Below are 27,490 nucleotides of genomic sequence, written 5' to 3'. Positions count from 1 at the left end.
TCTAGTCAGCACATGAACGTTTTTTTTCTATGCTCACGTACATGCCCAACAAACAATACTGTTTTTCAATCCAAGTTCATACCAGTGAGAATCTAGTCTGTCATTATTCTCATTTTTTTATGAACTCAATGTTTTAGTGGGAAATGGTGCCTTGTAGAAAATAAGACTTCCATCTAGAGGATCTGCAGAATTAGACTCAATAAGAGAAAAGGCAAATGCACCATTCTGCTTACCTTTTTCATTTGGGAGGAGGCCCTATAATTTTTAAAGGGTATATTCTTATTACATCTTTGCATCCTTCTGCAATAAAGTGATTCTGTGAAATAGTCAAAGAGATATGCCAAAACTATCACCATATATTGGCAAGGGGAATGGACTCGAGGGGAATTTCGCTCAGTGTTAATGGCAACTTCAGTACTCGCATTATCAACCACCATTCAACTTTCTTCGTCACCTTTTCTTCCCTTGTATTTTACTTCCATTAATTACATCTTTCCTCTTCCCCAAAACTCTCAAATTTTGAAATTGTGTTTTACTTTTTTAGTATTTTTTTTGAAACTCAACCTATTCTAAGAAGGCCTTAACAAGCAGATGGTAAATCATCTATTTCTTGAAATAGATGATTAACTGAGATTACCGTCATTTTCCATTAGAGATGAGACATATATAGCCACCATGCAAATGTTATTCCAAGTAATATTTTAAATGTGCATTCATGAGCCAAATTATCTATATTTGCTACTAATGCAGTGCTTATTAGAAAAAATAGAAAATAGAAAATATTAGAAAATATTTTAGGCAAATATAAGTAAATTATAGCTGTCAGATCTGCGTAGCAGCTATGTACAGATAGACTAGCATTTTTATAAATGATATAAAAATGCATTGATCCCCAGCAGTGAAAATGACATAAAGACTGCCTGAAGTAGGGTCAACTCAGACTATGAGAATATGTCTGCATTTCTGAGAACATATTTGCATTTGCCACAAATTTAGCGTCAGGAGATACAATTCACCCCAATTTGTATGTCAAGAAGGAATTATCTCTTGCAGAAAGTGGAATATGAAGAGATCCTTTTCCAAGTCTCCTTAGAATAGCAAAATAAAGCTACACTTTCAGTTTTTGTGTGAATCAGATTAACAGTAATTTTGGTGTCAAAATGTATTAGCTTGTTGTAAGGAATTCTTTTGGAACCTGAGACGCGTTATGCAGGGATGAAAACAGTTGTGTGTAGACTTTTGCTTAGAAAGGCTGACTTCCTCTCTTGCCTGAATTATCAGGAATCCCTAAGCGAAGTGCAGGGATTTCAGCTGCCTCTGAACCCATCAATCATAACAAATAGGTATAGCAAGTGCTCTCTTTCCAGGCTCTCTGTAAGGGATTGTAGCCTCCTAGCTCTTTCTGAAAGCAGACCCACTGATTCCCTGCCAGTCCGACTCTAGCCTTCCTGTTATCACCAACCTTATCAATCTGTCTGAGACCACATCTTCAAGTACATGGGCATAAATTTATCTTCTCATAGGCAGTTACATTTCCTTCAATGGATTTGTATGAAAGTACAGTTTAAACCATAAAAGCGATACATTAGCACTAAACAGTTATACTTCTGTGGATTACTCAAAGACAATTACGTTGGCCAAAATTAGTGCATATTAACCCTGAATCTTATTATTTCTAGGGTACTGTAAGCTTGATATGAATTTAAAAGGATGCCTGTTCAGTTATCTCCTTACCCCGTTATGGTCGTCAAGTAACATAAACAATTGATCTTCTGGCAATCCATTCTATTGAAGCTTTCAGTGTCATTAAACAAAGGCGATTTCTAGAGCGTAAAGCTTGATTAGTGCAAACTTTGTACTGTATCTTGATATTCATCAGTTGAGCTAACAGCATTGGGTAAACTTAACTGAGGTAATTACTTGTTTGTCGTTCACATAATGATAGTTCCATTACTCTAAAGCTGTGAGAATAATGTCAGTGTAGTAGAAGTAACAAGAATGATTCACAGTCTAAATACAGAGGTGCTAAAAGGTATTTTTCCTCTCCCTTTCACTCACTATAAAAATGATAAGACTGTTATACTAATTATTCAGGTCGGTTTTAATAAGAAAAAATTGTGATATAAAATCATCTTCAAACCACTCAGCTCAGATTAGATTAACTGACTACAGGAAAGAAAAACACAAACCTTCAAATGCTAAGTAATTAATTCAGGGGCTTTCAATTTTATGGTTTGCAGAACAGGAACATTTGGACTTGGGGATAACTGAAAATAAGTTACAGTATACACAATCCCTGTACATTAGAGAGTGTAGGAGTAAAAATTTGAAGATTTCTTCTGGGATTTAGCAAAAAAGTGTTAAACATAATATAAATTAAAAATACTTGCCATTCTGACTGCTTCCGTAGCTCTGCGAGCTGGTGGAGCCGCTTAAGTGCTTTTTCCTGTTTCTTCTCATCTTTCCATGACTTTGAAGCCACATTTCGAGCAAATTCCCTTTGTTTTAAATCTTTCAATCTCTGTGCAAAAAAAGCAAAAAGAGAGAGGATTAAATAAACACATAGCAGATGCACTCTTTCTTACTCAATTTATATGCTTTTGGCAAAGTTAGTATGTAAACAGAGATTAAAAATATGCTTAAAATGCTATCATCTTAAGAAGATATTAAAAATGTTATTTTTGCCTAACAAAACAACATGATTGGGCCCCTTGCTACTGAGATACAGCCACATCCCTTAGCTGATATATACCCATATGATAGGTTTTTTGATGCAGATTTTGATAATAAAATGTATTTGTCCTTTATATATAGATGTGTCTTCTGTTGCCTGCAAATATAGACATGAAACTAGACTCCATTTAATTCATTGGGAATTTTCTGATTGAACTCAGTCAGTTAGAATTTAATCCATAGGAATACACTGGAATAAAACTGAGTTTGTGTATGTGTAATACATTTTATAAACCTTTATATTTGTGCATGTATACTAGGATGTATGTGTGTGTCTGTTGGCTTTGTAGGTTTTTAAGACTGTTATTATTCAAGGGAGAAAAATAGCATCTGAAAAATTTCATCAGAAAATTCTTTTACGGCTCTGTTCACAAATTTTCAGGGTCACCTCATATGCCTGTAGGTCAGATAATTCCTGTTGGAGAAAGCAAATTTCTTTGCAGTTATTACATTCTTTATTATGTAGTTTGGCACTCCTATACTTTTCAAGGAAAGCATAAAGAAAACACAGAACAGAGTGTCAAAAACATCCTCTGGAAAGTTGTGGTGCTGTCTTGGCCTTGAGTTCACTCTGCGCTCTAAGACCCAGAGGATCCTAAAATCAGATCTTATGACCTAGGAGCACTTTGCAGCTCCTAGTTCAGGTTCATGTTTCCATGCTCCAGCCATGCCTACCTCCATGGCAGAAATGCCTTTCCCTCTCCTAATGCCCCCAGTGCTCTGCTTTTCATGGGAAAGGAGGTTTATAAGCCAGCTATGGTGCATTTAGCCAGTTCCCCAACTGCATATCTTGGAGACCAGGACTGAGAGGTCCAGCACCTGCTGGTCTCTTAGTCTTCAGGTCACTTTAGGCACCTCCATGCACACTAGAACTGTAGTATCAATGCTGAAAAATGTTAAATTTTTCCTCGAAGCCCAGAGAGCTGCTTTTTGCAAGCTTTAGACTTGAAGAAAGGCACTTGTATCACGGTCTTTTTTAAACTGCTGCTCAGCTACAATCAGCTTTGTCTGCTCCCTGCCCACCAGCACCTCAAGAAGAACATCCCAAGCACTGCCATCATCTCACACTGTTGTTTCCTTCAGCATAGTCCAAAGTACAGCACGTTTCAGCAGGATAAATTGCAGGCTGACTCAGTAATATAGCAGCAAACTATTGCTTTGTGTTGCTTGGACCTCTTGTGCACCTGGGTGCCTCTGAAGACACTGCCAATGGGGCTCATATTTCCAGGGCAGGCAAGACAGACTGCTCAGGTATGTGGAACAGTCTATCTGTGGCTGCACAGACCTCTGCACTATGTTTGAGAAACAAGGCTGAAGGCAGAGAGTCTTCAGCTTATAGGTGTAAGAGAGAAACTGAATGCCTGAGAGAGGACTGCTTTCTAGAGGAAGATCTAGCTAATGGTGGTACATGAAGACAAAGTGAACAGAGAGAAATTGCTGTTCAGCAGAGATGGTAGCTTCTATTTTCTCCAGCTAAAATTACAAAAATATGAAATTATCCAGCTACTGGTGATGCCATAATACAGAGCAGCATGGATGAAGCCTGGGGAAAGAGACTACGCAGTGTCCATGGCTATTCTCTGTGAAGAGCTCTGGAAAACTGACAGTGGGTTTCTCCCATCATCGTCACTTTTGTTCTCCTTCTCACATGTTTTTTAAAAAATTCACAAAACATTAATGAAAAAAAATAAATGCTGAGAGACTCAGCATTTATTATTTACAGGCACTAGTCTGGAACTACTGAGAGCTGCCCTTCCTGGAAATCAGCCACTCAAGAAGGTTGAGGTGATCGTGATTGTCCTGACTTCTCAACATGGGCAGACTCCCTTGGACGGAGCTACCTAAGGGACAGAGAAGGCCAGAACCCTGCTGCCTGCGGCCTCTTGAGAATTTAACTACAGTCCTCAGGAATTTTTAAAGTCTGTCAAATCTACATGTTTCTCTGGAACACATCTATAGCTCTGACATCCCGTACCTTGCTCAGATAGAGAGACCCTGAAATAGAATAGCTACAAGGTCCTCTTTAAAGCTTTTTGACTTTAGTTCCTTGGAGAAGAATGATCGTTACACCAGCCTTAGCTATTTCCTGTCCCCCTGCACATCCTCCCTCGCTGTCTGCTTGCCAGGCCTGTCACACAGTGATGTGATCTCCATCCCTTCCACTATTTTTCGTTCCCTGCAATTTACAGTAAAATGGGTGAAAATGCAAGGCAACATTTTTTGATCCAAGAAAGAAAATTCTTTTTTAATAATGTAACTGAAACTATAGATGAATCACAGAATCTTCCCAGAACAAACCTACATTTCCTGTCATTTAAGTAATATTTACAACAGTGTAAAGATATTTAAACCGCAAAGATCCTATCCTCCATGGAAAAAGCATAGGTAGCCTTATTAACGTGTTCCACTTGAAGAAAGGGCGAAGAAACACATTTGAGAAATGTCCTTTAGTGCCGCTTGCAGTGTTTTAGCTGTCACCATGAACTGTTTGGTATCGCACATAAAGCATTCATGAGGAAAAACAGAAACAGTTTCTACCTGTCAAGGAAACAAAGAGCAATGTGAGAGCTGGTGCTAAGGAGCGCAGGCACTGTAAAGCAATGCTATTTCCCTTCTTTGACAGTTAGGATGATAATCAACAAAGCAAATGGACCAACACCAAGAACAGAACTCCTAGTGGTATTTTTTGCTCTCTAATGGCATACAGTATGTGTCAAGGAAGTAGAGAAAAGAATACAAAAAAAAAAAAAAAAAAAAAGAAAGAAAGAGAAAGGGAGACACAGCTGAGAACTCATCAACAGGAGATGAAATCCAAGAAATCAGAAGCATCGTCTGTTTGAGCAGGAAAAGGGTCTCTCCCAGCACATCCCCTCATTGAAACAAAAAAACTGCACTGCTAGACTTCGAGTTATGACTCTTAATGAAATTTGTCAGCTAGGCTGGTTAGACAACAGGGCTGCACACTGAACCTGCAAACCTGCAGTTTTCCTCACCAATAACCTCTGCCAGCCTTCTGACAGGCACACAAATATTTTCGACAGGTGGCGCACAACAGCACAAAACTGAGCAGGTACCTAAACGAGAAACCTAAACCCAGCAGGTGTGCTTGAAAATTAACATTGCTTTACATGGGCAATTGCATTTTTCATGTAATTAGGTGCTTAACTGGGCATCCAAATATAGGCACACCTAATAAATTATGATTTATTTAATAGAAATCTTGCGTTTTGTCCTTCATCTGCTACAATATCATTGCCACGGAATTATATTTCATTTTCAGAGTCATGTTCTAACCTTTTTCCAGCTTTTTTTTGTGTATGTGTGCAGATTCTGTCTGCAGATTCTGCCACATCCAAAAGTAACCCATCTTTTTTTTTTTTTTTTTTTTTTTTATAAACACCCACGGAGCATATTAAAAGATGACAAAGTAATATTCACTATAGTGGGAAGATAAGCTTATAAAACCAGAATTAAGTCACGTTAGCTCCTCTGTCTAAGATCAACTCAAAAACTGCTGAATCTATTCTTTTCCTCCTGAACTCTTGTATGAATCATCATGAAATCCAAATGAGTCAATGTAATTGCAAAGGTGTAACTGAAAATAGAGTTTGATTTCGAGGAAGTAAAGCCCAAGTAAAAAAGCAAAAATTCTGCCAAACAGCAGTACCACTTTGAGTTAGACCTCTGGGTGGATCCCAAATTATAGCAATGAGGCTAAGTTTTCTATCACAGTAAATCTTTTATGTAGCAAATAATTTGAATGATTCTCAGCTATGTGAAGACCTGAGAGACTTTAGATGGCCTCTTTAGCCTGGAGAAGAGAAGACTGAGGAGAGATCTTATCAATGTCTAGAAGTACCTGAAGGGAGGGTGTCAAGGGGACGGGGACAAACTCTCTTCAGTTGTGCCGTGTGACAGGACAAGAGGCAATGGGCAGAAATTGAAGCACAGGAAGTTCTGCCTGAACGTGACAGGGAATTTCTTCTCTGTGAGAGTGACGGAGCACTGGACCAGGTTGCCCAGAGATGTTGTGGAGTCTCCTTCTCTGGAGATCTTCAAGGCCCACCTGGAGGCAACCCTGTCTAACACGCTCTAGGTGACCCTGCTTGAGCAGGGGGGGTGGACTAAATGATCTCCAGAGGTCCTTCCAACCTTACTGATTCTATGGTTCTATGACTCTACAATTCAATGGTATTTAGCTCACCGAAGTCTGCCTGTGGCTACTTTGCTGCTGCCATGGTTGTTTAGCAAACTTACCGTCACTAGATATGAAGCACCAATGGCCAGATACTTCTCCTTTAATAATTTCTGTTCATTTTCAATATTTGTGTGTGTGTGTGTGTGTGTGTGTGTGTGTGTGTGATGCTTTCTTGTGGCCAGTACCTGCTTTTCACTAACTTACAGGCACCTTCAGAATACTAACTGGTAGTTCCATTTGCAGGACCAGAGTGACTTTTCAGAGTTTTTCTAGAGTTATGATCCTGATTTCTATTCTACCCTATGCAGGTGATCATTTCTCTGGACTGATGTTCATCTGACCGAATGCAGATGTCTGTAATATTTGCTTGGACTTCTGTACAACCATTGAAGAGAAATAAGCACTTTTAGGGACCTAATCACCTCTTTTTAAAGAAGATGTCAAAAACTGGTGCAATAAAGTTGAGACATAAAATTACCTCATTTTTTCTATTGGCTATAGAAGATATTAAGAATGACTATCTAGATATAGACCACTTTTTGTACACATTTAAACAAGATGAGAGGAAATGGGTGCTATTGGTTCATCATAAGTACTACAGAAATATTAATGTCTCTATATTCCATAAAAGGGCACATTGTATTACTGTATTAGGCTTGTCATGTGCAGAGAAACTTGTCTGAATTTAAATGCATAAGCTATTCTGAGTGTTCGAGTGTCTGATTGGCTTTAATGATTGATTTTTCCTCTTTGGATAGCTTCTTAATTCAGTTCTAAACAAATTCCCCATAAAACGGTTAAATACTGAAAAAAGAGGGAACATAATTTTGAATAATTATTCACCTTTCTCTAATCCTAACTATAAGAAGACATTGGAACCAATCACATTATTTGTAATATGACTTCACAGTGCAAACAATCAAATGAAGATGACAAGTTATTAGAGAACATAATTAGGCTCCATTCTGAAGATTACAGTATCAGCTGGCTAGGTGGAAGCGGGGAAACAGCAATGAAGGAATCTGCTTTTACTATGGTAACTGAAATTCTAAAAATAAATTGGAAAGACTATTATATACTTTAATTAAGCATGAGAAATGAAACTTAAAAATTAGCTGGTAAGTTTTCATTTGTTTTACTCATAAATAGCTACAAATCACACTGCCAAGTATATGGCAGTGACCATTTTTCGGAGTAGATCGTATTATTGTTAACTTAATACATTGGATGTTGCTAGCAGGAATGAATGGGAAGATAAAGAGAAAATTTGTTTGCATGACTGGGTTAGGGAGCTGGATGACAGCAGGAGGGAAAAAGACAATCCTCAGATATGGCCTAGAGAATCCATATTAGCGGATGAAATGTTGATCACTGATCCAACTGGAAGGAAAAGTTACAGATAGCTGCTTGGAGGGCTTGTTTGCCTGTGTCTTCATAGAAATTCCTGCTTCGTCTTTATAGAAAGATGGTCTAATCTAGTGCAATAGGTCCTGATGCCAGAAAGCAGCAAGATTTACTACTGCTTGCATGTGTCTTTTCTGTGTAAGCTTATCTATCTCTCTGTGGTGGCCTTCAAAAATCTCCTACTCCCTTGAAGAGGTGAATGAAAATGACCTTGTGAACAAGAAAAAAGATAAAACTATGTGCTGAGGTTGATGGAAATCTCTGCTCAATATGGATATATATCTCAAAGATACCTGAAGAACTACTTCATCAAACAGAAGGGTGCAGATGTCTCAAAAGAGCAACATTTCTGGTGCCTTTGTTGATATTACAGTAGTGACTGCCACTACAGACACGAAAATATCCAGTAGAGAAATTTGAGCAGGGACAATGGATAGGAATTGTGCAGCTTTTTCAGTGAATTTTTAAAAATGCATTGAATACATATGTGTGAAATATGATTAAAATAAAAACTCCATGCCTACTTCAGAGACAAGGATGCTTACAGTCAACCAAGAAGTTACTGTGCTCCTCATGAGAGTCAAGCCATAAAACTCTGAGTCATAGCTACTGAATTGGTTTGTTTTGCTTTTTTACTCACAAAGCTCACTAATTAGAATAAATTTCAGGCATTAAAGGACTGATGAACTTAATATGAAATCAATTTCTTTATTGTAAAGAAATTTGTAATTTTTTTTAATCAAGCTTGATTATTTGATGAATAAACTAATATATATGTGGGCTAGGTCAAGACTTAGATTAGGTCTAAGTCTCCCTAGTGTGCTGTATTTGTGCTCCTTGTCCTGAGGTGTAGAGATATGATTAGGATTGATACTATTAAGGTAGTTTATCTGAATTTTTCCTAACAGGTGTCTGCTAAACTCATTCTCAAAAATGTGCAGTCAGGAGGCACTGCACTCTCTCCAGCTGGCTGTCTCTAGTGTTTCACTACCTTTGTAATTAGGAAGATATTCGTACTGTTCAAACAGATTTGCAAATGTTCTTGCTAATTAAACTGATTTCATCCACTCCCCAAGGTATGAGTTTGGACTAATGACTTTCAGAGTATGTTTATACTCTCATGTATAAACAGCTCATGAAGGCTGAAGCCCCCAACTAAAGTTAAAGCAGATGGATTTCATGGGGACCATTTCTATAGGGGAAGAGGATAGAACAAACATTTTCTGTTAACAAATCACCCATTTTATGGCCTGAGTTATTTGTGGATTCAACACATGCTTCAGTTGACCACGCACATTTGTATCAGTTTCAATGAATTTATGGTCACCTGCTTCAACAAGCAGGTTGCTGTACTGTACAATTTGATTCAATATACTTCATGCCATTTGGAAAACAGTGATTTACTTATTGAAAACAATGTATTTGAATGATAAGAAGCTTGGGGGTAGGGACTGTCTCTCCATTTCATGGTTACATACTACCTGACTGATTGGGTCACTGGCTTTGACTCTTAGCTGTACTCCATACAATAAGCATATTATGAAAATCAGCATCTCATACATTGTATTTCTTTTTCTTTCTCATGTAAGCAGATTGAGGAGAAGCAAACAGCATTACAGATCCACTGAAGGGCTTCCTCCTTGCAAAATTTTCAGTACTTCTTTGAATCTAATTTAAAAAATGCTTAAGCCTTCTCCATATCTTTTGAAGCCTATCTCACAGTTAATATTCAGACTTTGTTTTTCTTTGCTCTATTTGTAGCAAGTGAAATACAAAATGAACTACATTTTAAGGAAAAGAGTCTACATTATTCAAGAATACTAAGAGTGAGTCTAGAGCATCACCTTAAATCTTCTTCTACATGGTCATCAGACTTTCAGAATAACAAAAAATGATAATAGAAATGATAGTATGTACATATTACACAAACCACTTTCTACAGATAGATCTCATGCTTCTGATTAAACAGATGTCTTTTCCATAATATCATTTTACAAATAAAGAAATGAAAACAGAGATGGAATGACTTACTGAGAAGAGCAAGGAGAAAAATGTATCAGCACACACAGATACACATTTATTTAGCACACCTCATTCTTTATAAAACCCTTCAAACAAGAGGAAAGATCACACATCTGAGTTAAGCCTAAATTCAATTCACCTTTATATTCAGTCCATTCTTGACAACTGTGGTAATGATGAGGTAACTATAATAAAGCATGAAAGAATAAACCTATTATAAAGCATTGTGCTATGTGCACGGGTTTACATAAAAAGAATTGAATCACCAGGTCACTACACAGTGACTTTGAAGTGCTATACTAAAAAACAAGTGTATCAGTAAAAAGAGTAATTTTAATGTGTACTTGAGATAAATATAATCTCGGTGACAGGTGCCTTTCACTGCACTTCAGATGAAAATGAACTGGTCAAGGAAAATAGTGAAAAATAATACATACACAAAGGATATTCAAAACAACTATAAGCAGAAGCCTCATCAAATATTTCAGGAACTAAAATACTGCTATTTCTAATAGGATGTAGCAGCTATCAGTAAAAAGCCCATTAACTGTTTTTTTTAATTCACTCAAAAGCAAAATATTGTTGCTCATTAATTAGTTTGAAAGAGACAGGTTTCTTCTGGAGTACAGGAGTTAAAGGTAACCAGGAATCTGGCTACAAAATGGTTGCTCTAGGGGAAGCAGGGTTAATAAATGACATCTCCCTGCAGTTTTTGCCAATAAAAAAAGTCCTTACCATAAAGGACTGTTGTAATCACCTGATCCAGCTTCCCAATAACACAGCGGCCTGATTTGCTATCTCAGAACAGAGGAATTGATCAGATGAAGTTACTTTGACAAGATCTATTTTGCATAAACTATATTAACTGAAATTAATTGTATTAGCATACTTTAATACTTTATAGAGTCCTGTATTACTCATATCACTGTTTTTTCTGGCATTGATGTCAAGGTGACAGATTTTCTTGTTTATTGTCTTTAAATGCTAGGACAACATTATCTAGCGTCTAGCTCCATGAAACTACCTGCAGTGCTCTGAGACTTATTAAAAATCAACATTAATGATTAGGAGAGCTTATGGACATCACTTTCCTAACAGATGTTGGTTATCTGGTCTTGCTGATTCAAAAGTAGTTAGCTTTAGAATATGCTGCTTATCATTCTTCTTAGCTATTGGTAGGGCGGTACTTCACGATCACCATAAACGTGACTACATCATCTAGCTTTGCGCCAAGTACAGAAAAGAAATCAGTAGTGAAAAATCTTTTTTACATCACTCCTGACAAGAAACTCATTTCTATTTGAATCAGAAGATTCTTTATGTCCTCAATATTCTTTCAGAAACTGTCTTCTTGCCCTCAGCTCTGATGGCTACAAATTTTCCTTTTGCCCTTTTTACTTCCTCCATCAGTTTTCTGCAATTTTTTAGCTTCTGATTTATGATCATTACTATTCATTTTTCCTTTCTTTCCTTTATTATAAATTTAAACCTCAAAGAACCGACTTTCCTTCTGAATGAGATTAGCTGTTTATAACCCATTTGATCTTTCTCAGATATGGATTTTGGTTCTCAAACCATCTACCAAAAGCTCTTTAAAAATTCCTAAGTATCTCTCACGTCTCTCCATTTGAATTCTTCCTCCCAGTCCATTTGGCTCATTCTCATTTATGAAACTAGCATCTTTAAAGAAGTGTACATTGTAGAGTTTTTTAATGCCATCTGCATCACAATCAGGCCACAATCACTTTTTTTTTTCTCTAAATTTCCTATGCCTGTGTTGATCACCATTATGCTAACAATGTATAAGTTAAAAATCATCTTTTTAGAGCTTCATGATGTGGATGAGCCCAGACACATTAGTTTGAAGTATTTTTATGCTATGCTAGACAGAAGGGAGGTCCATAGAGGCAGCAAATCAGGTGGATAATCTGTTAATTTTAATCTCCATATGCATGGGATTGAGGTAGCAGTTTATATTCCAGCCCTTGCTTCATTTATAGCAGAAGATGAACAGATATCCTATTTTTCCCAGGATAATTCACTCCTGCAATATCCTAGTTGAGCTTTTTGATCATCTGAGACAATCTTCTGAGAACATATCTCAATAAATTATAATGATTAAAAAATTGTCATTTTGATTTGTTATTTATTCTTTTATTTAATACTTTTCCAAATTTCTCTCACATTATTATTATGTCCTATCTCCTTTGATTTAACTGTCCTTTCTTCCATCCACTTGACCTATCCATCTCACTTCCCAGTTCAGTTGCATTTCCCTCTGAAATAACAAAACCAATTAGGTGCTTTCTAAGCAAATTCAGTGTATCATGGAAAAAGACGACCAAATTCTGCAGTGTGAATGATGCCTTAATTTTCCAGTTTATAAGGCTACAATATTTTGGCCTATCTTTTTTATTGACACTTGCTTAAAATATCACTTATTTGCAATTTGTTTTTTGTAGTTGGTCCCCTTGAACATGTTACTGGGTTTTCTTGCAGCTCTAAGTGCCTGAGGCTTTACTAAGAGTGGGAGCTAAAAGGAAGCCCATGGCCAGGATACGTGTTCAGCTCACTGGTGGGTAACATATCAGTTGTAGCTTGATATCCTTCAAGTGTGATTCCATAATTTAAAGTTAATTTGTCACTGTCCTAGGAACAGCTCCCTGGAAAGAGACTGGAAATGTGCTTGATATATTTTTATGAGAACGATCCCAAAGCCCTTCTCTTATCCCCTTGTTTGCTGCGGAGTTGTGGAAGGTAAAACATTTAATGTCCCTCCTGCAATGTCTCCTCTTACCCATCCTCCAGGCTGTCTGTCTTTGTATTCGCTCTTACATCAAATAGTACTGTAAACACACATCTAGTTTTTCATGTAGACATGAAAACATTTTAATATTATAAAGCTGATCTGCCACTCACTGCTTCTAAAATATTTTGTGTCACTACTCACATTCTTTGCCTGTCACTTGATATAAACAACCTTTTAAGCAAGCTTTATTCTATTATTGGCTCCCAGGAAATTTTTATTTCTGTAAAATTTGAAGCTGATCTTTTATTTATACAGTGGCTTCCTGTTCTAGTACTTTATGCTTTTCTATAGCCCTGAATTTGAATTATTTCTTGTAAGAAAGATTGTGAGTTTATGTACTCAACTAGAACAACAATCCTTTTAAGATAGGCATCATCACAGCTACAACATGGTGACAGCGACTTTACATTCCTCAGACCAGGTGAGACAAAATGATACTGTAAGATTCTGGAGACAAGGAGCAACTGAATCATATCTTATCATACGCCATTGTTTTTCCAGGTATTATTAGTTCGACTTTTAAAAAAGACTTTGTACTGCTTAATGAACTCTTTTCAGAAATAACAGAAAATCGTTACAGCAATTATTGTACACTTCTCTTGTAGGCCTCACCATTAGATGTATTGGGCTATAACTTGCTGTGCTGCATGCCTGCAGGTCAATTTATGATTATTTTCAAATTCCATAATTTGAAAATTCCAGAACAGAACCTTGTTTTGTTTAGTAACCAAGCACAGGGATATTTTGTTGCACAATAAGGATTATGCTATGCTAAATTTCAAAATGCTAAAGGGAATCAGAATCTGTCCTAGGCTATTGAGAGCTATAGCTACCCAGGGGAATTGAATGCCTGGTGCAGCCCTGGCTCAAATGGTATGAAAGTAACTGCAGAGCTCAGAAAAGATGGTCATTAAAAGCGCTTGAGAACACTGAATCTTTCTTTAAAGTAAAGACCAAGAGGAGACTAATTTGAATATTCTGGGTCCCCTGTGAAGTGTAAAATTATGGTATACCTTTCAGTCAGTAGTTGTACAGACAAATATTGTTAACTATGTGATTTAATAAATTATATTATTTTACCCTTAAACATGATATTACTTTATCCAATAATTTCTCTAAGAGTTGGTATTTGTATAGTACCTAACACAATCAGATCCTTACTTAAGCCTGGAGATCTGAGGCAGGTTCACAAAACAAGCAACAAATTATACTAGTTTTGCTGGCTAAGATTTATTACCTTGCAGAATGCCATGTACCTTTAATGGAGAGTATGAATTCAGAGCACTTTTAAACATCACTGTTTGAAAGTGTCTGTCTAATTGGAAGCAGAGTGAAGACTCCTCCAACATCCTAACATATGAAAATTAGACAAACTTTAATTACAAACAGAAAGTCACCAATGGAGTTCTAGGGTTTTTCATCAGTTCCTGTATATTTTATACATTTGTTTAAAGAACCAGAATTTCTGCTCCGAAGGAAATTTTGACATTTGTGATTTATTTATTTTTTATTATTCCTGGGAAAAATAAATATTTGAAACTTACCAAGACATGAAAATTTCAAGTGTTTCCACTTGGTGTCAATCCATCTAAATAGCAAAGAATCTTAATGCCTTAGAGTTATAATTTTCATCCTGTTGTTTTTTATCTTAAGAATAGCAAATATAATATGTGCAAATGTTACAATTAATATATTTTTAAATATTTTTAACAGTAACTCTACTGAAACAAAATATTTCAATCTTTATGAAGCACTTCAGTCTCGTTGAAACCACATCACGGGTCTTTCTCCTGAAAAAAGTTGCTGAACTCATCACATTCCTACAAAACTTTCTGCTTCAAAAATAGCATTTTCTGGTACAAAAACTGTTCGTTATCAGTATTTGATTCAGGAAACATTCAGTTTTTAATTGTTCCATCACCTGTGATTTTTTTTTGAGTATGACATGAATGTCATTTACATTTCTTTAGATATTCCCTTGCAATTTAGCCTGAGAAGGTGCTTAAAGAGCCCTCATCTTTTTTAATGACTCCTGGTGGAGTCTAATTATTATGAATTGCTAAAGCAGTGAAATGAAAATCAGTCTGGGTTACCTTCTTTATTTTTCCCTTGGAGACATGTTAAAAGACGTTAATTAATGCTTTTAACTAAGTGTGGGTAATAAATGACTAATCCCACCATATTCATTGCTATCTTGGTGATGCACAGAAATGTTTCTGCTTTACTTTTAAATATTTGTTTCTGCTATAAATATTCCTTTAAGACATTAAAGGTACACTGTACATTTCCTCAAACACAAACATAGTTGATGAGCATGACTTTAAAGCTCCACAGGAATCAATTATGCAGCTACATTCTTGCACATTAATTACTGCATGGAAGGTACAGATGGTCAAAAATGAACAAAAATATAATGGATGCAGATTCCAGACAGATGTTGTAGAGCCAGATACACCTTTGCGGATGCCAGTGGGATTAGAATAACTATTCTCTTTCCAGATGAAGGAAAGATATGAGTAAGAGAGCACTGTTTAAAAGTTTTGGAAAAGACAACAAAAAATTAATGTTTCTGCTAGTATTTAAGGGCGTAACATTTTGCTAGTGAATTCAATTGCTCAGCACTACCAAAAGTTGTCTGTGGCAGAAAAATGGACCAGGTAAGATATGTATGGATGTGTTATAACCTGCACAACAGGTTCCTTAATCTTGTTGAATAACACCTTGCTCTACAAGTCACTCCACAGATATAAATGAAAGTATTTTTGAATGGACAATAATCAGAGAGGATCACAGCATCTCAAAGCTTTCTTCCCTATCACCTAACTGTTTGAAATAAGACTTATAGAGTATAACCTTAAGATGACATCAATTATTCCAAACCCAGTGGTTTCACTAAAAACATGCAAACTGCCTAGCCCTTTAGGAACATGACCTAACGTTTGCTAGTCTTTTGAATCTTGGTACAGGGAATACACTTGTACATTTGTCTTCAGCATTGCACAGTTCTTATTAGTGCTTATTAGTTCTGGTTAGCTATTTTTACGTGAGTGGTAACATTAACATAGAAGTAGTTAGACGACATCCTGCACAGCTCTGTTGCTTTTGTCCTTATTATTGACATTTAAAAAATGGAAGGGAGACTTCTGAAAAAAGATACTGAAACAAACAGCAGCAATGCCCAATATAATTCATCTTGTCCATTAAATAAAACATACAACTTTATTATGACTGCTGTAGAGGTTAATTGAAAGCAAGAGTAATAATTAAAATATAAATATTTAGGTTCATGTTTATCCCATTTATTTAATTAATATCCTACATGCTGCATTTATTAGCATTTCATAACGGAAAACCAAAGAGGAACATCTTGGTTTCAATCACTTCTTTTTTTATGCAATATGGAAAAGAAGTTTGATAGGGTCAAAATATTGTTTCATTTTATTGGAATGCAAAGTTTCAGAAAGTCTTTTTGTTTCAAAATTTATTTGAACTTATAATTACTATGCAAAGTAAATCAGAATAGAATTGGCTTGTTTTTGAGAACATTTGCCTCGTTCACATTCAAAATGGAAGCAAAATTTGAAACAGTGGAATATTTCTTCAATCAGAGAGGTTGAGTTTCAACCAGATTTACTGCACCTTCTGTCATTATCAAATTAAGTAAGAATATGATTCTTTGTGGTCTATGTGGGGAATTATTAAGCAATATTCAAATCCCAAACTGATATTCTTGAGTAGAATTTCACATTGGTCACTATTCAGTCTGTGTTTTGGCATCATTGTTTTTTAACAAATCTAATCCTTTTGATTCTTTGCATACTTAAATAAGCAATTCATTACATTGAATTCATTACATTGCCTCAACTATTCCTCCTACTTGAAGAGTTAGTTATAAAACTTTGAGAATTAAAATGTGTACCCTCTGAGAAGAATGGAAAAGACGATAACACAAGCATTAATGTAGAGAACTTCCTATAACAGACATTCTAGTTTTTGCTATGTCTTAAATGCCAAAATTTGATAATACATTTCTGTAATTCTTTATATAAAGAAATACTTCTTAAGAAATATCTTACAGTTATTGGACCATCATTAACAACTATGAAATTAAGTGTTCCATGGCTTTTTTTTTTCCAATTTAAAGAGGGTTACTTTGTTAATTTGCATGTTAATTAGCATTCATTCTAAAAAGTACCAAAAGTAATTCTGTAACATCTAGCATTTAACAATTTAGCTTATCTAGACATTACATTTAAAAGAAGCTCTGCATTATTTGCAAGAGATTTTTTAAGTACTAATGATTATAAAGGAAGCTCATTATTCTAAGCATGCAATTTTATAAGGATGAATACTGCTAATTTATTTGTGTTATCACTGAGTAATGAGAAAAAAGCAAAGTATTTGCACAGCAGCAGGTGCAGGAGTTCTTAATAAGGCCCATTGACCTGCACAGATTTGTAAGTTTAAAATAAAGAATTGTTTATGGTGACATTTCTCTGGAATCTGCTGCCTCAGGTCATGCCCAGTCACCAGACAATGCTCGGTGATATTTGATAATTTTGCTTCTGCTACTCTGGAACTACTGTGGTACGTTCATTTGCTGTAACGTGCAGTTGAAACATCTCTAACATGGATATAAATACAGGCCTCCTCTCAAAACATTTAAGAAAATATTGCATGATATTACAAACTGGCTATTTATTTTAAGATCACTTTGAACTGGCAGAATAAACGCTTATTTAACACAGTGATACCATCGAATTACCTTATTATATGCTGTGCTCCTTTGCTTAAATGCCGTATCGCTTTATGTTGCCTTTAGTTGCTGTGATGTGACACAACCTGACTGTTTGTTTCAGTGCACTGCAACTTCAGCATTTCAAAGATGCTGAATTGCAGGCACTCTGAACAGCAGCAAATGTGGTGTAAAGATGTTTTAAGAAAGGTAGGAATCCCCTATTTCTAAGCGAAAGAAGTATTTGAGCCAAGAAAATAGACTACTTTAGTCTTATGCTATCTATCAGCAGTAACAGATGGAACTGCACATAAGCCATAGTATTGTATATTTTATTCTTTGTTTTTTTTTCAGATTCCAGTAATTTTAGATATCACTTAAGTCCTTTTTTTATGGTTTTCAATATACAAAACAACATTTTTGTGCCACTATAATGTCTGAGGTTTTTCGTTAACAGAAATAGCTTTCAAAACACCCTCTGATTTTCATATATCGTATCTGGTTGATTTACCCAATTCCTCATCCACACATCTTGTTAAAGCCATTATGGGAAAGGCAGCATGAGAAAATGGAAACTATGAAAAACCTGAAGGCTTGTACCAGCCTGCTCTTTAGGGACAGTTACAGTAGGAGCAAAGCCATTTTTGCAAGGATGAGCAAGAACACACAGATTTGAGAAGTGCCAAATAAAGTGACCAAACACTGAACAAACCAGGAACACAGGGAATGGCAAAACGCATGTATGATGAAAATTTAAGAAAGTGTAAAGCTGTAATAGAAATTACATAAAGTAATAGGGCATAAGTAACAACAAGAAAATTGTTGGGTTTAGAGTGAGTGAAAAAACAGTGTACCTTTAAGGCAACAAGATACAGAAACAATAGAACAGAGTATAGAAATGAATTCTTTGCTCTCAGCTTTAGTTTTCACATGAAAGAAAACAAGACTGATGCCAGAAAAATAAAGAGCATTATTTTTTCTAATGGAAGAAAAAGATGTACTTAAAAGGAAGGAGCAGGAAAAAAAATGAATCAGTATGTGTGCAGTATGATAATGAAAGTAACAGTTAAAGGAACACTTCAGTATCAAAAAACAATAATATTGAAGATAAAATAAACATGATGATGAAGCAAAGTGTCTGACAAAGTGTATGCTTTCACTCATGATCATTCTAAAGAATTTTCTAAAAGTGATAGTTAAAACTTTAACTGAAAATAGATTTGCCTAATGCTAAAAATAAATGGGTATTTCACTGAAATTAAAGAATAATTTGTGGGGAGAGCTGAGAAACATCATACCATAATCTCCATTCCTCTACTATTATACCAAATCTTTAATAGAATTACGGTTTCACCTTTCTCAGAAGGGATGTGAAGAATGTGAAAATACTGTAAAAAATGTGTGTGTGTGTGTCTTGAAAAGCGTCAGTCTAATAATTTTTCCATGGTTACAGGAGGGAAACAGCAACGGCTGCAGACAGCATCTCTCACTGAGAGCAAGATATGCCGAGGTCTTCTGCTACTCAGGCTGTTTCTTGCAGAGGGACACAGGCAGCGCATACTCCAGTGCATGCTTAAAAAAGCAGCAGTTCTTAGTGGCCCGTGTCCTGAAGCAGAGAAACAGAAGCAGGGTCTGCAGGGACAGACTTTAACTTCATCCACGTGGGAGTGCGGGAGTGCGAGAGGAATGGTGGGTCCACCCATACCCCGAGGGAAGAACAAACACTACATAAGCACACCTAGTCATAGAGCTTCGTGCTGGGGTAACGCTTTTCCTTTATGTTTTCCTAGCTACATAAATGATACTTTGTCCAGAAGAAAGTTTCTTGCTGCTGCTGCTGCTGCATTTGTCTGAGCTCCCAGATCCCAAAGTGAAATCTCTTCCATATCGCGAAACCAGGTTCCTTTCCTCCAAATTAAAATTATTTGGGTAATAGGAAACTGTACCCAAGAGCCAAAATAAATGATAAACATGCCGATGAAGTAACAAAATCTCAATGATACACTAAATTCTGGAGCTATCTCTGTGTTTACTTACCTGTGCATTTTCTAGGTGGTAAATGCAATACTAACTAAAATGTAAGCATAGTTGCTGGCTTTGATGTTTAACCTAAACCTCTGCCTGAATTAGCATTTCAATCCACAAGCACCACAGAGGCTTACTGGCAAGCGCCCACAGCTGTACAGACCAATTCAAACTTTCATGCAAAAAAACGTGCCCTTGTGCTAGCAGCGTGGGTATAAACACCACGACATAAGTACCTATACATAAACAAGGGTAGGCTGAAAGTTCTACTCACCCACTTTAGAGTGCTGTGTGTTTCAAGAGCACTAAAATTCAGATATTTTTTCATATGCATGAACACAATACATTTAACTGTATCTTTAAATTTTGACAACAAAACCAAAATACCTGTTTTGTCATCAGAAACCCCAAGATGGCAATACAGTCTTGTTTTTCTTAGCTGCTTATTTCCATTATTATTATTATCATTATACTGCAGTATATGGAACAGATTTGTGATTTTCTCCCTTGCTGACATTTAAGAGCCTTGGTGGTTGCTAAGGATTATTTCTACAAAAATGGAAAGCTCCAACTACTTCCACAATAAGTGAATGATATGAATTATCTGGAGATATTAAAAGATTCCATTTAATAACATTAACCAAGCAGACACCTCTGCCAAAATTTGGTTTCCTTTTACTGATGCAAGTGACTTAACAATCCTGTTAAAAGCTCTATCCCCCCTTACTATTTTCAGCTTAGCATGTAACATAGTATACATGCACATGTATTATATTTTCAAGAAGCAGCCTGTATTGATTATCTACATGCTAATCATTTTTTGAACAAAATCACATCAGGACTCTTGTCCCCTCTAGTGTTCAGAGATTTTCTATAGAGCCAAGGTAATCAGTTAAAATGCAATCAACTATTTTTTTTCTTTCTCTTGCAAAGAGCACTGAGAGTAAGTGATAGCAAGCATCATTCACCTTGACACTCGATGAGAGACACAGTGGGTTTATCAAATGCACTGCTGTCTGTGACTGTTGCCCAAGTCTTTATAAAGTCAGAGATTTCATAGCAAAAGAAGAAAAAAACAGAGGAAAAAATGAGCTGATTTCAAGAGTGTTATCTGGTATGTGCTGGGCCAGCGAGGCATATGCATGTTGGCTATGTGATGATAAAAGATCCAGGTGCAGTGAACAAGCATGTTCTCAGTGAACTCACCTGCTGTCCCTGCCCCAACCTTGTTGTGGTATTAACTAATCATTGTAGGCTTAAGACAGGCAGCCCGTGTAAAGTTGGATGGGAGGGAAAAGTTCTGTTCAGATTCTGCAGGTTCACTTTATCCAGACTTGCACTGTCTATCCCCGAGAAGAGGTAACATCACTGAAAAATGATTATAGAGTAGTGCAGCAGGGAAGATGTTGGCAATATTAAGACTAACGCTGTCAAGACAACCAAGGAAATGAGAGCTGCTTAATATTGAGTCAAAATTACTTAACGGTACATAAATGTATTAGACCCCTCCAGGGGCATTTTAGTGTTAAAAGAGAATAAAGATATAGGCACAGATGATCTTAAAGGACATGTAGTTCAGAAATTTTTCTGTCAAAGTCTTTTTCATACACACATATGTGTAAACATGTATGTATATACACGTAGTATCTATACTTATGTAGTATATATGCAATGCGTACATACATTTGAGTACATATACACGTATACTTAGAGAGAAAGAGTATACTGCTTGAGAGCAATGTAACCCAGCAGAAAGACTGGTTATGCAAACAAGGCCAGATTGTGATCACAAGGTTTTGCATTCCTCTGGGGACAAGGAAGGCAGTGATTGTCATGCTGTCTGTTAGGTCCAAGATTCAGCACCTTCCACTTTCACAACAGGTTGAAATCACAGATTAGAAAATGGATCACAAAATTAATTATAGAAAACCATAGTGGTGGGAGATTGGAGTAATAATTCATTAAATAAAATCAGTTTCCTATGGAAGAGAAAGAAAAGTGACAAACTACTCACTGCACTATTCTTTCTGCTTTTACTTACCCATCTTCTCTAATCAGCATTGCTATTTTTATAGAAATTTCTAAGTAGTAGCATTTAGATAAGAAATCAGACGGGAAGGACTACAACACATTGTTACTCAGCTATAAAGAGTCTATCATTTTTGTATATCCTCTATTCAAAGAATCTCGGTCACAGCATGTCGATGTAGATGACTAAAGGATTAACTGAGGTACCCTCAAGTCTCTACTGGGAGAGAAAAATCATACTTTAGGAGAAAGATTTTCTTGCGGCTACTATACTTCGCAGAATAAACATTTTGAAACTACGCTAACCAAAAACACAGAGAACCTTAAATTAAGTTGTTTTCTTTTAATATTACTTCAATAAAAGTAAGAAGAATAAAGGTCCTTTTGTGACCTGCCACAAAAGTCAGAGAAAAGGTTGCATCCACACTATTCCTCGAGGCAAACTAATGCTGTTGCCAGATTTGGCTGAGTAGTGAAGAAGTGAGCGGGGAGAAAAGACTGAATTACCCTCTCACACCTGGAGGATAGCTAGCTAATTCCCATCTAACTGAGCTTCTGAACTACATCTGAAAGGCCAGGATGGGGTGAGCTCCTACTGCCAGTTGATATTCTGTATATGTCGTGCATTTCTGTGCAGGCTGTGAGTTTGCAGTACCATCAGTATCGCAGCTTTTAGAGCACTAAATTTACCTAAAAATTAAATGGAGCTTTTTTGCTTAAACATTTCCCTTCTGTGATGGAAAGCTGCCATCCCCTCCCCTACCCAACAACCCAAACATAGATGGTGCATCAAAAAGGTTGTTTTATTTTGCATAAGCTGGTTTCCATAGCGGGGGAGAGGGGGTGTGAGGAAGAGGGAAGGGCAGGAGTGGATCCACTTGAGTTCAGATGCATCTCTTACAATTAGGCAAAAGGCTGAAGGGTGAAAAAAATTATTTGTGAGACAAATGGGGATTTACAGGGATTAGAGTCACATGTTTGGGAACTGGAAATGTATTTGTTTTGTATTATTACAATATTTTTTATGGATTAATTAACAGAGCAGTGATGCAAGGAATTACTGGTGATTTAATACATAAATACATTAAATGAATCTAGCTCTGGTTTGGGAGTGATGAGAAAAAGAAGTCCAATTTACACCCATGTATAGCTGACTCTGAGTGTGTTGAGTACAGCAGCATAGCACAGCACGACTGCCGGGCAGACTCTGGCCAATTCATTAATGCAGTGCTATGAGAGATGCACAGGGAAAAATCCAGGCTGATTTATATCCTTTAGAATGATATAAAAGACAGTAAGATTTCTTCCAGTGAGTGTGAGGAGTTTTGCCTTTGGTGCTGCTTGTTGTACTCCACATTTAGTATTTCTAGTCCTGAGAAATAAATACCTGCAGTTTCTAAATGATTCATATATTTGCAAAGTAGACCGTGACTACTGTATACACAGAAGTCTGATCACCTGGAAGACATTAATACATGAGCAACTTGAATGCTTTTCAGCTGGTGGCAATCTAGAGAGAAAAATTTTTAGTAGACTCGTGCATAAGTGTGAGTATGTGTACCTGGGCACAATACAGCAGAGGAATAAGAGAACAAACAAAACAAGAACAGTACAGGACATCCATTATCAAGAATGTGTTATATATTGCAAAATAGAACAAATGGCTATTAATTTGTAAAGGTCTTTGCAATTTGGCTCTGTCCATACTTAGCTAAAGTTGGTACAAGCCCATCTCCTGGGGGTATGCAATGGAGAAACCCCATGGAGGGTTTCTGTGCAGGCCCACAAATGCATGAGAATGCAAACTGTGCAACACCTCTAAATAGTAGTAGGAAAAAAAGCAAGTAAGTACAGTTTTGGAATCCTGTTACATGTTCTAACTTCTTATGTGTAAGACTATTATATTGGAGGTGCAGAAATGCTCATTCCTGGATTTTGCAAACAGTTTTCTTAGAATTCTGACATGTTCACATGAATTGATTGAATTTTGCTTCCATGACACAAGGTGAAATACGGATTTTGTTAAAATCAGAGGAAAAATAGGATGTAGGAAGCAGACGTAACAGGATAGGAAGCATACCTAGGTTGGATATGTCTACCATATATAGCACTGATTAAACTGGTACAAAAATAATGATAAATAATTAGCAACTACTATCTTTTTGCAAGAATGCAATGTCATGTTGTGCAGTAGCAACAGCTGTTATTCTGTATTACATTCTGCATGCAAGGTAAACTGTATTCCACTCTGAGAAACATTGTAAGACGTGGATTTCAAATTCAGGAACATAACAGCATGATCATTTGCCTTCAGAATCTAAAAGAGGGACCTGGCTATTTGAGGAAATGATCCCTCCTCCTCCCTCTCATTTATAGGTAACTCCACATTTGAATATATCAAATTCAGTGCGATTAGCAGTGTTGAGCCCTTATCTAAAATGATAGACACTGATCTTTCAGTCAAAGGAGGCTTAAAATAACTTGTGCTGAGGAGGAAAATAATGAATAATTTACATTTGACTTCAATGAAAAAAATAGTATGTTAAAGCTGAAAGTATCAGGTATTAATGTGTCATCTACTTGAATGAATTTAGAAACTTTCCACAATCAGAAAAAAAAAAAAGGAAGATAAACTGCTGGAGCACATGTGGACATTTTTCAGGTTTACCTGCTTGTGAGCATGGTCATAAGAATTGATGTGGTTGTCAAATTCCTGGTGCTTGTGGTACTGTTTGTCACAGAGTTCACAGTAGAAGTTAGCCTTCACGTCCTCCAGAGCCTTTGCTGCCGCTTTCTCCTTCTCAGCATAGTCCTGCGAAGGCACAAGCAAAGGGACGTGCTTTGATATGGATCCTGAGGTCACGCTTTATTAGCTATTTTGTCATCCGCATTAAAAATACTATATTGAACATCACAAACAAAACTGCTAGTTCACCGGACTCCATCCTAGTATCAAAGTACACTCTGAGGATGTTTTGGTCTTAAGTTAGATTTACTAAATATTTCTATTTCTTGAATACTTATTCTTACTACTTGTTGGAGATACTGTGCAAAGCAGAGAGGCACGAGGCCCGGAGGGATACCAGCACTGCTCTGAGCAGCTCCCTCGCTGGGAGAGTTGAGTAGTTAAGAATAGATAAATCACCAGGGTTCGTCCATCAGTCACTCCAGCACTTCCAGTTTACACTGTGCTGTGTCTGCTCTTTTGGTTATCATTGCTCGGAAGAAAGAAGCTGTAGTTATATAGATATTAAGACAGATTTCCTCTGTGCTCTGCAGTCTGTGCCGTATGAAGAAATATTCAGCAGGGCCGGACCGCGGCTGGACGTGGGGCTCCCAGCAGGAGCGTTTCCAGGGCCGGCCTGTCTCTTCCCGGGGTCTGGCACGAGGGGAGACGCCGGCCGGCCGGCACCTCGCCGCCCGGCACACGCCGCGGCCCCTCCTGTACGCCAGCACAGCTCGCGCAGTGCTCTAGCGATGGAGAAGATGTGTCCAGGCTCAGCAACACACAGCTGAAGATAGGGGAAATGTAGCTGGTTTCTCAGTATTTCTTCTCCATCTCTCCCTAATGCCTCACGCAATTGTTCGGGACAGTCCAGTACTGTTTTCTGTATATATTAGGTACACAGAGAAAGCCTAACGTGTAGGAGCCAAAACTTGTTAACTCCACCGCGCCTGAATGAGGAGACTGATGTTCAAAATTGTCGGCAGCCTTTAACAATTTTATTTCTTCTAAAACCACTTATTTATATTATTATTTATTATTATTAAACTTTCTTAAATGTTCTTAAAAAGCAAACTTCCATCAAGGAAAACACAAATCAAAAAGTTCATAAAAGCAATTCATTTTAAATTCAATTTGACAAGCTGGTATTACTGGACTGCATGTCATCTACTGCCAGGGATTGCAGTAACTCCTCATGAGCTATATCATTTTACTTGTTTAAAGAAAGAGGTAGTTTTTACTGCCCATGCTACACAGTTAGTGCTGCCTGGTATCTGCCTGGTTTCGTCACTCAGTGTGTCACCTACTCAGAGCCTGTCCGTGCCTCACCTGGGCTCGCTCAGCTGCGGTGTTTTGAGCTTGAGACCTGACCTTGCAACAGGGGTGTTGGCTGCTACTGTGAAGCACAAGAACGGACAACTCTTTGGTCTGAGTCTTCATATCCGCCCTGGCCTTGATGCTGTCAAGTTGATATTAGGTTTTTCTCACACGATAGATTAGAGGACAGCATTTCTGGTGAGATTAACTTCACCTAAACTGAGCTGTCTAGAGTTAGGTGTGTGGTTTAAGGTAGTATCCTAAGCTTCCTTCACAGGCAATAGCAAAATGATAGCCACTACCAAACAGTGATTTATTCCATTTCAGAAACCTATTTCAGGATGAGATGAAACTCTCTCCAGAGGTGTTATATCTTTCTTAATATGCACTTCTAAATCTCTCCACGGAGATTTCATGAATTGACCATCTCGAAGACAGGAGTGCCTGAAATTTTCATTTTCCATCTTACAGGTTGTGTCAATGACCCATCAATCCCTCTCACAGGGCAAACATCAAATACATCCCCTCCCTGCATGCATGTGGCTTGCATAGATTAGTGGACTATGGTGCACTCAGATTGGCCATTTCTAAAAACAGGTAGGCTGAGCTAACTCATTTCTCCACTTGAGAGGCTGCTCAATAGTGGTATCTAATGCTTGGTCGTATTAGGGGGAAATAGTCTCACATTAAATAGTTAAATGGCTTTCATTAGTTATTTAAATCTACAAAGCCCATTAAAAAGTGATACTTTTTAGCTTATGCTTCAGACTCATTGTTTTACTAGCATTAATTATTCACTGGGCCTTTGGTATAATTAAAATGCATAAATTAGAACGTGGATGCAACAGCATTAATTATGCAGAGATGCCTTCGCTGGAAGTCAAGTGTTGGGGGCAACATATTTTTACTCTAAACTGGTAAAAACATAAGTTTTGCACTCATTGGCAATCAGCCAAAGCATATATATATATAAATATATATATATATATATATATTTGGTTCTGAACTATCAATTAAATGTTTACAGCATGCTCCATCTTTGCTCCTGTTGAAGGAGAAGCCTAATTGTTTGGGGTGAACACACTGCATTATTCTCTGTGAAGCACAACTGAAACTGCTGTTCCAAACTGCCAACTTTATCTTTCTCAGCAGAAATTAATACAGTTCTCTCAGCATAAGGATGTTTTAAAATAGCAACAAGGCAGCTCCCAGGTGCATCCTAAGATAATCACAACTACCTCCATTGCCTTATTGCTTAATTATGCTTGTCTACCATGGTGAAAGATATAATTTCCTGCTCGCTTATCGATCAGATGCAGGGAAATTGAATGCTACATCACATACTTTAGAAAGGTCATGGATTTTTCTTTCTCTACAAAGGCATAAGAACTTCTAGCTCTACAGTAAATTGTGCATAGTGAAATGAATTTTCATATCCAGACTGCTAATACATCTCCCTTGGAATATAGGCACCAGTGGTCAATTTTTGTACAA

The 27,490-nt window shown here is 37.0% G+C and overlaps 1 protein-coding gene across 1 annotated transcript in view; it reads right to left on the bottom strand.

Moving 5' to 3' along the window:
* Positions 1–27,490, bottom strand: part of ZNF804B (zinc finger protein 804B) — a 238,129-nt gene that overhangs the window by 3,895 nt on the left and 206,744 nt on the right. The window contains exons 2-3 of the mRNA XM_062567734.1: positions 24,623–24,766; positions 2,391–2,521 (exon numbers count right to left, since the gene is read on the bottom strand). Of these exons, the coding sequence (XP_062423718.1) occupies positions 2,391–2,521; positions 24,623–24,766 (275 nt within the window). The remainder of the gene's footprint in view (positions 1–2,390; positions 2,522–24,622; positions 24,767–27,490) is intronic.

This window comes from Rhea pennata, chromosome 2 (assembly GCF_028389875.1).
Source record: "Rhea pennata isolate bPtePen1 chromosome 2, bPtePen1.pri, whole genome shotgun sequence".
Taxonomy (NCBI): Eukaryota; Metazoa; Chordata; class Aves; order Rheiformes; family Rheidae; genus Rhea; species Rhea pennata.
The sequence above is the reverse complement of the archived record's forward strand: the minus strand, read 5'-3'. Positions and strand labels throughout refer to the sequence as shown.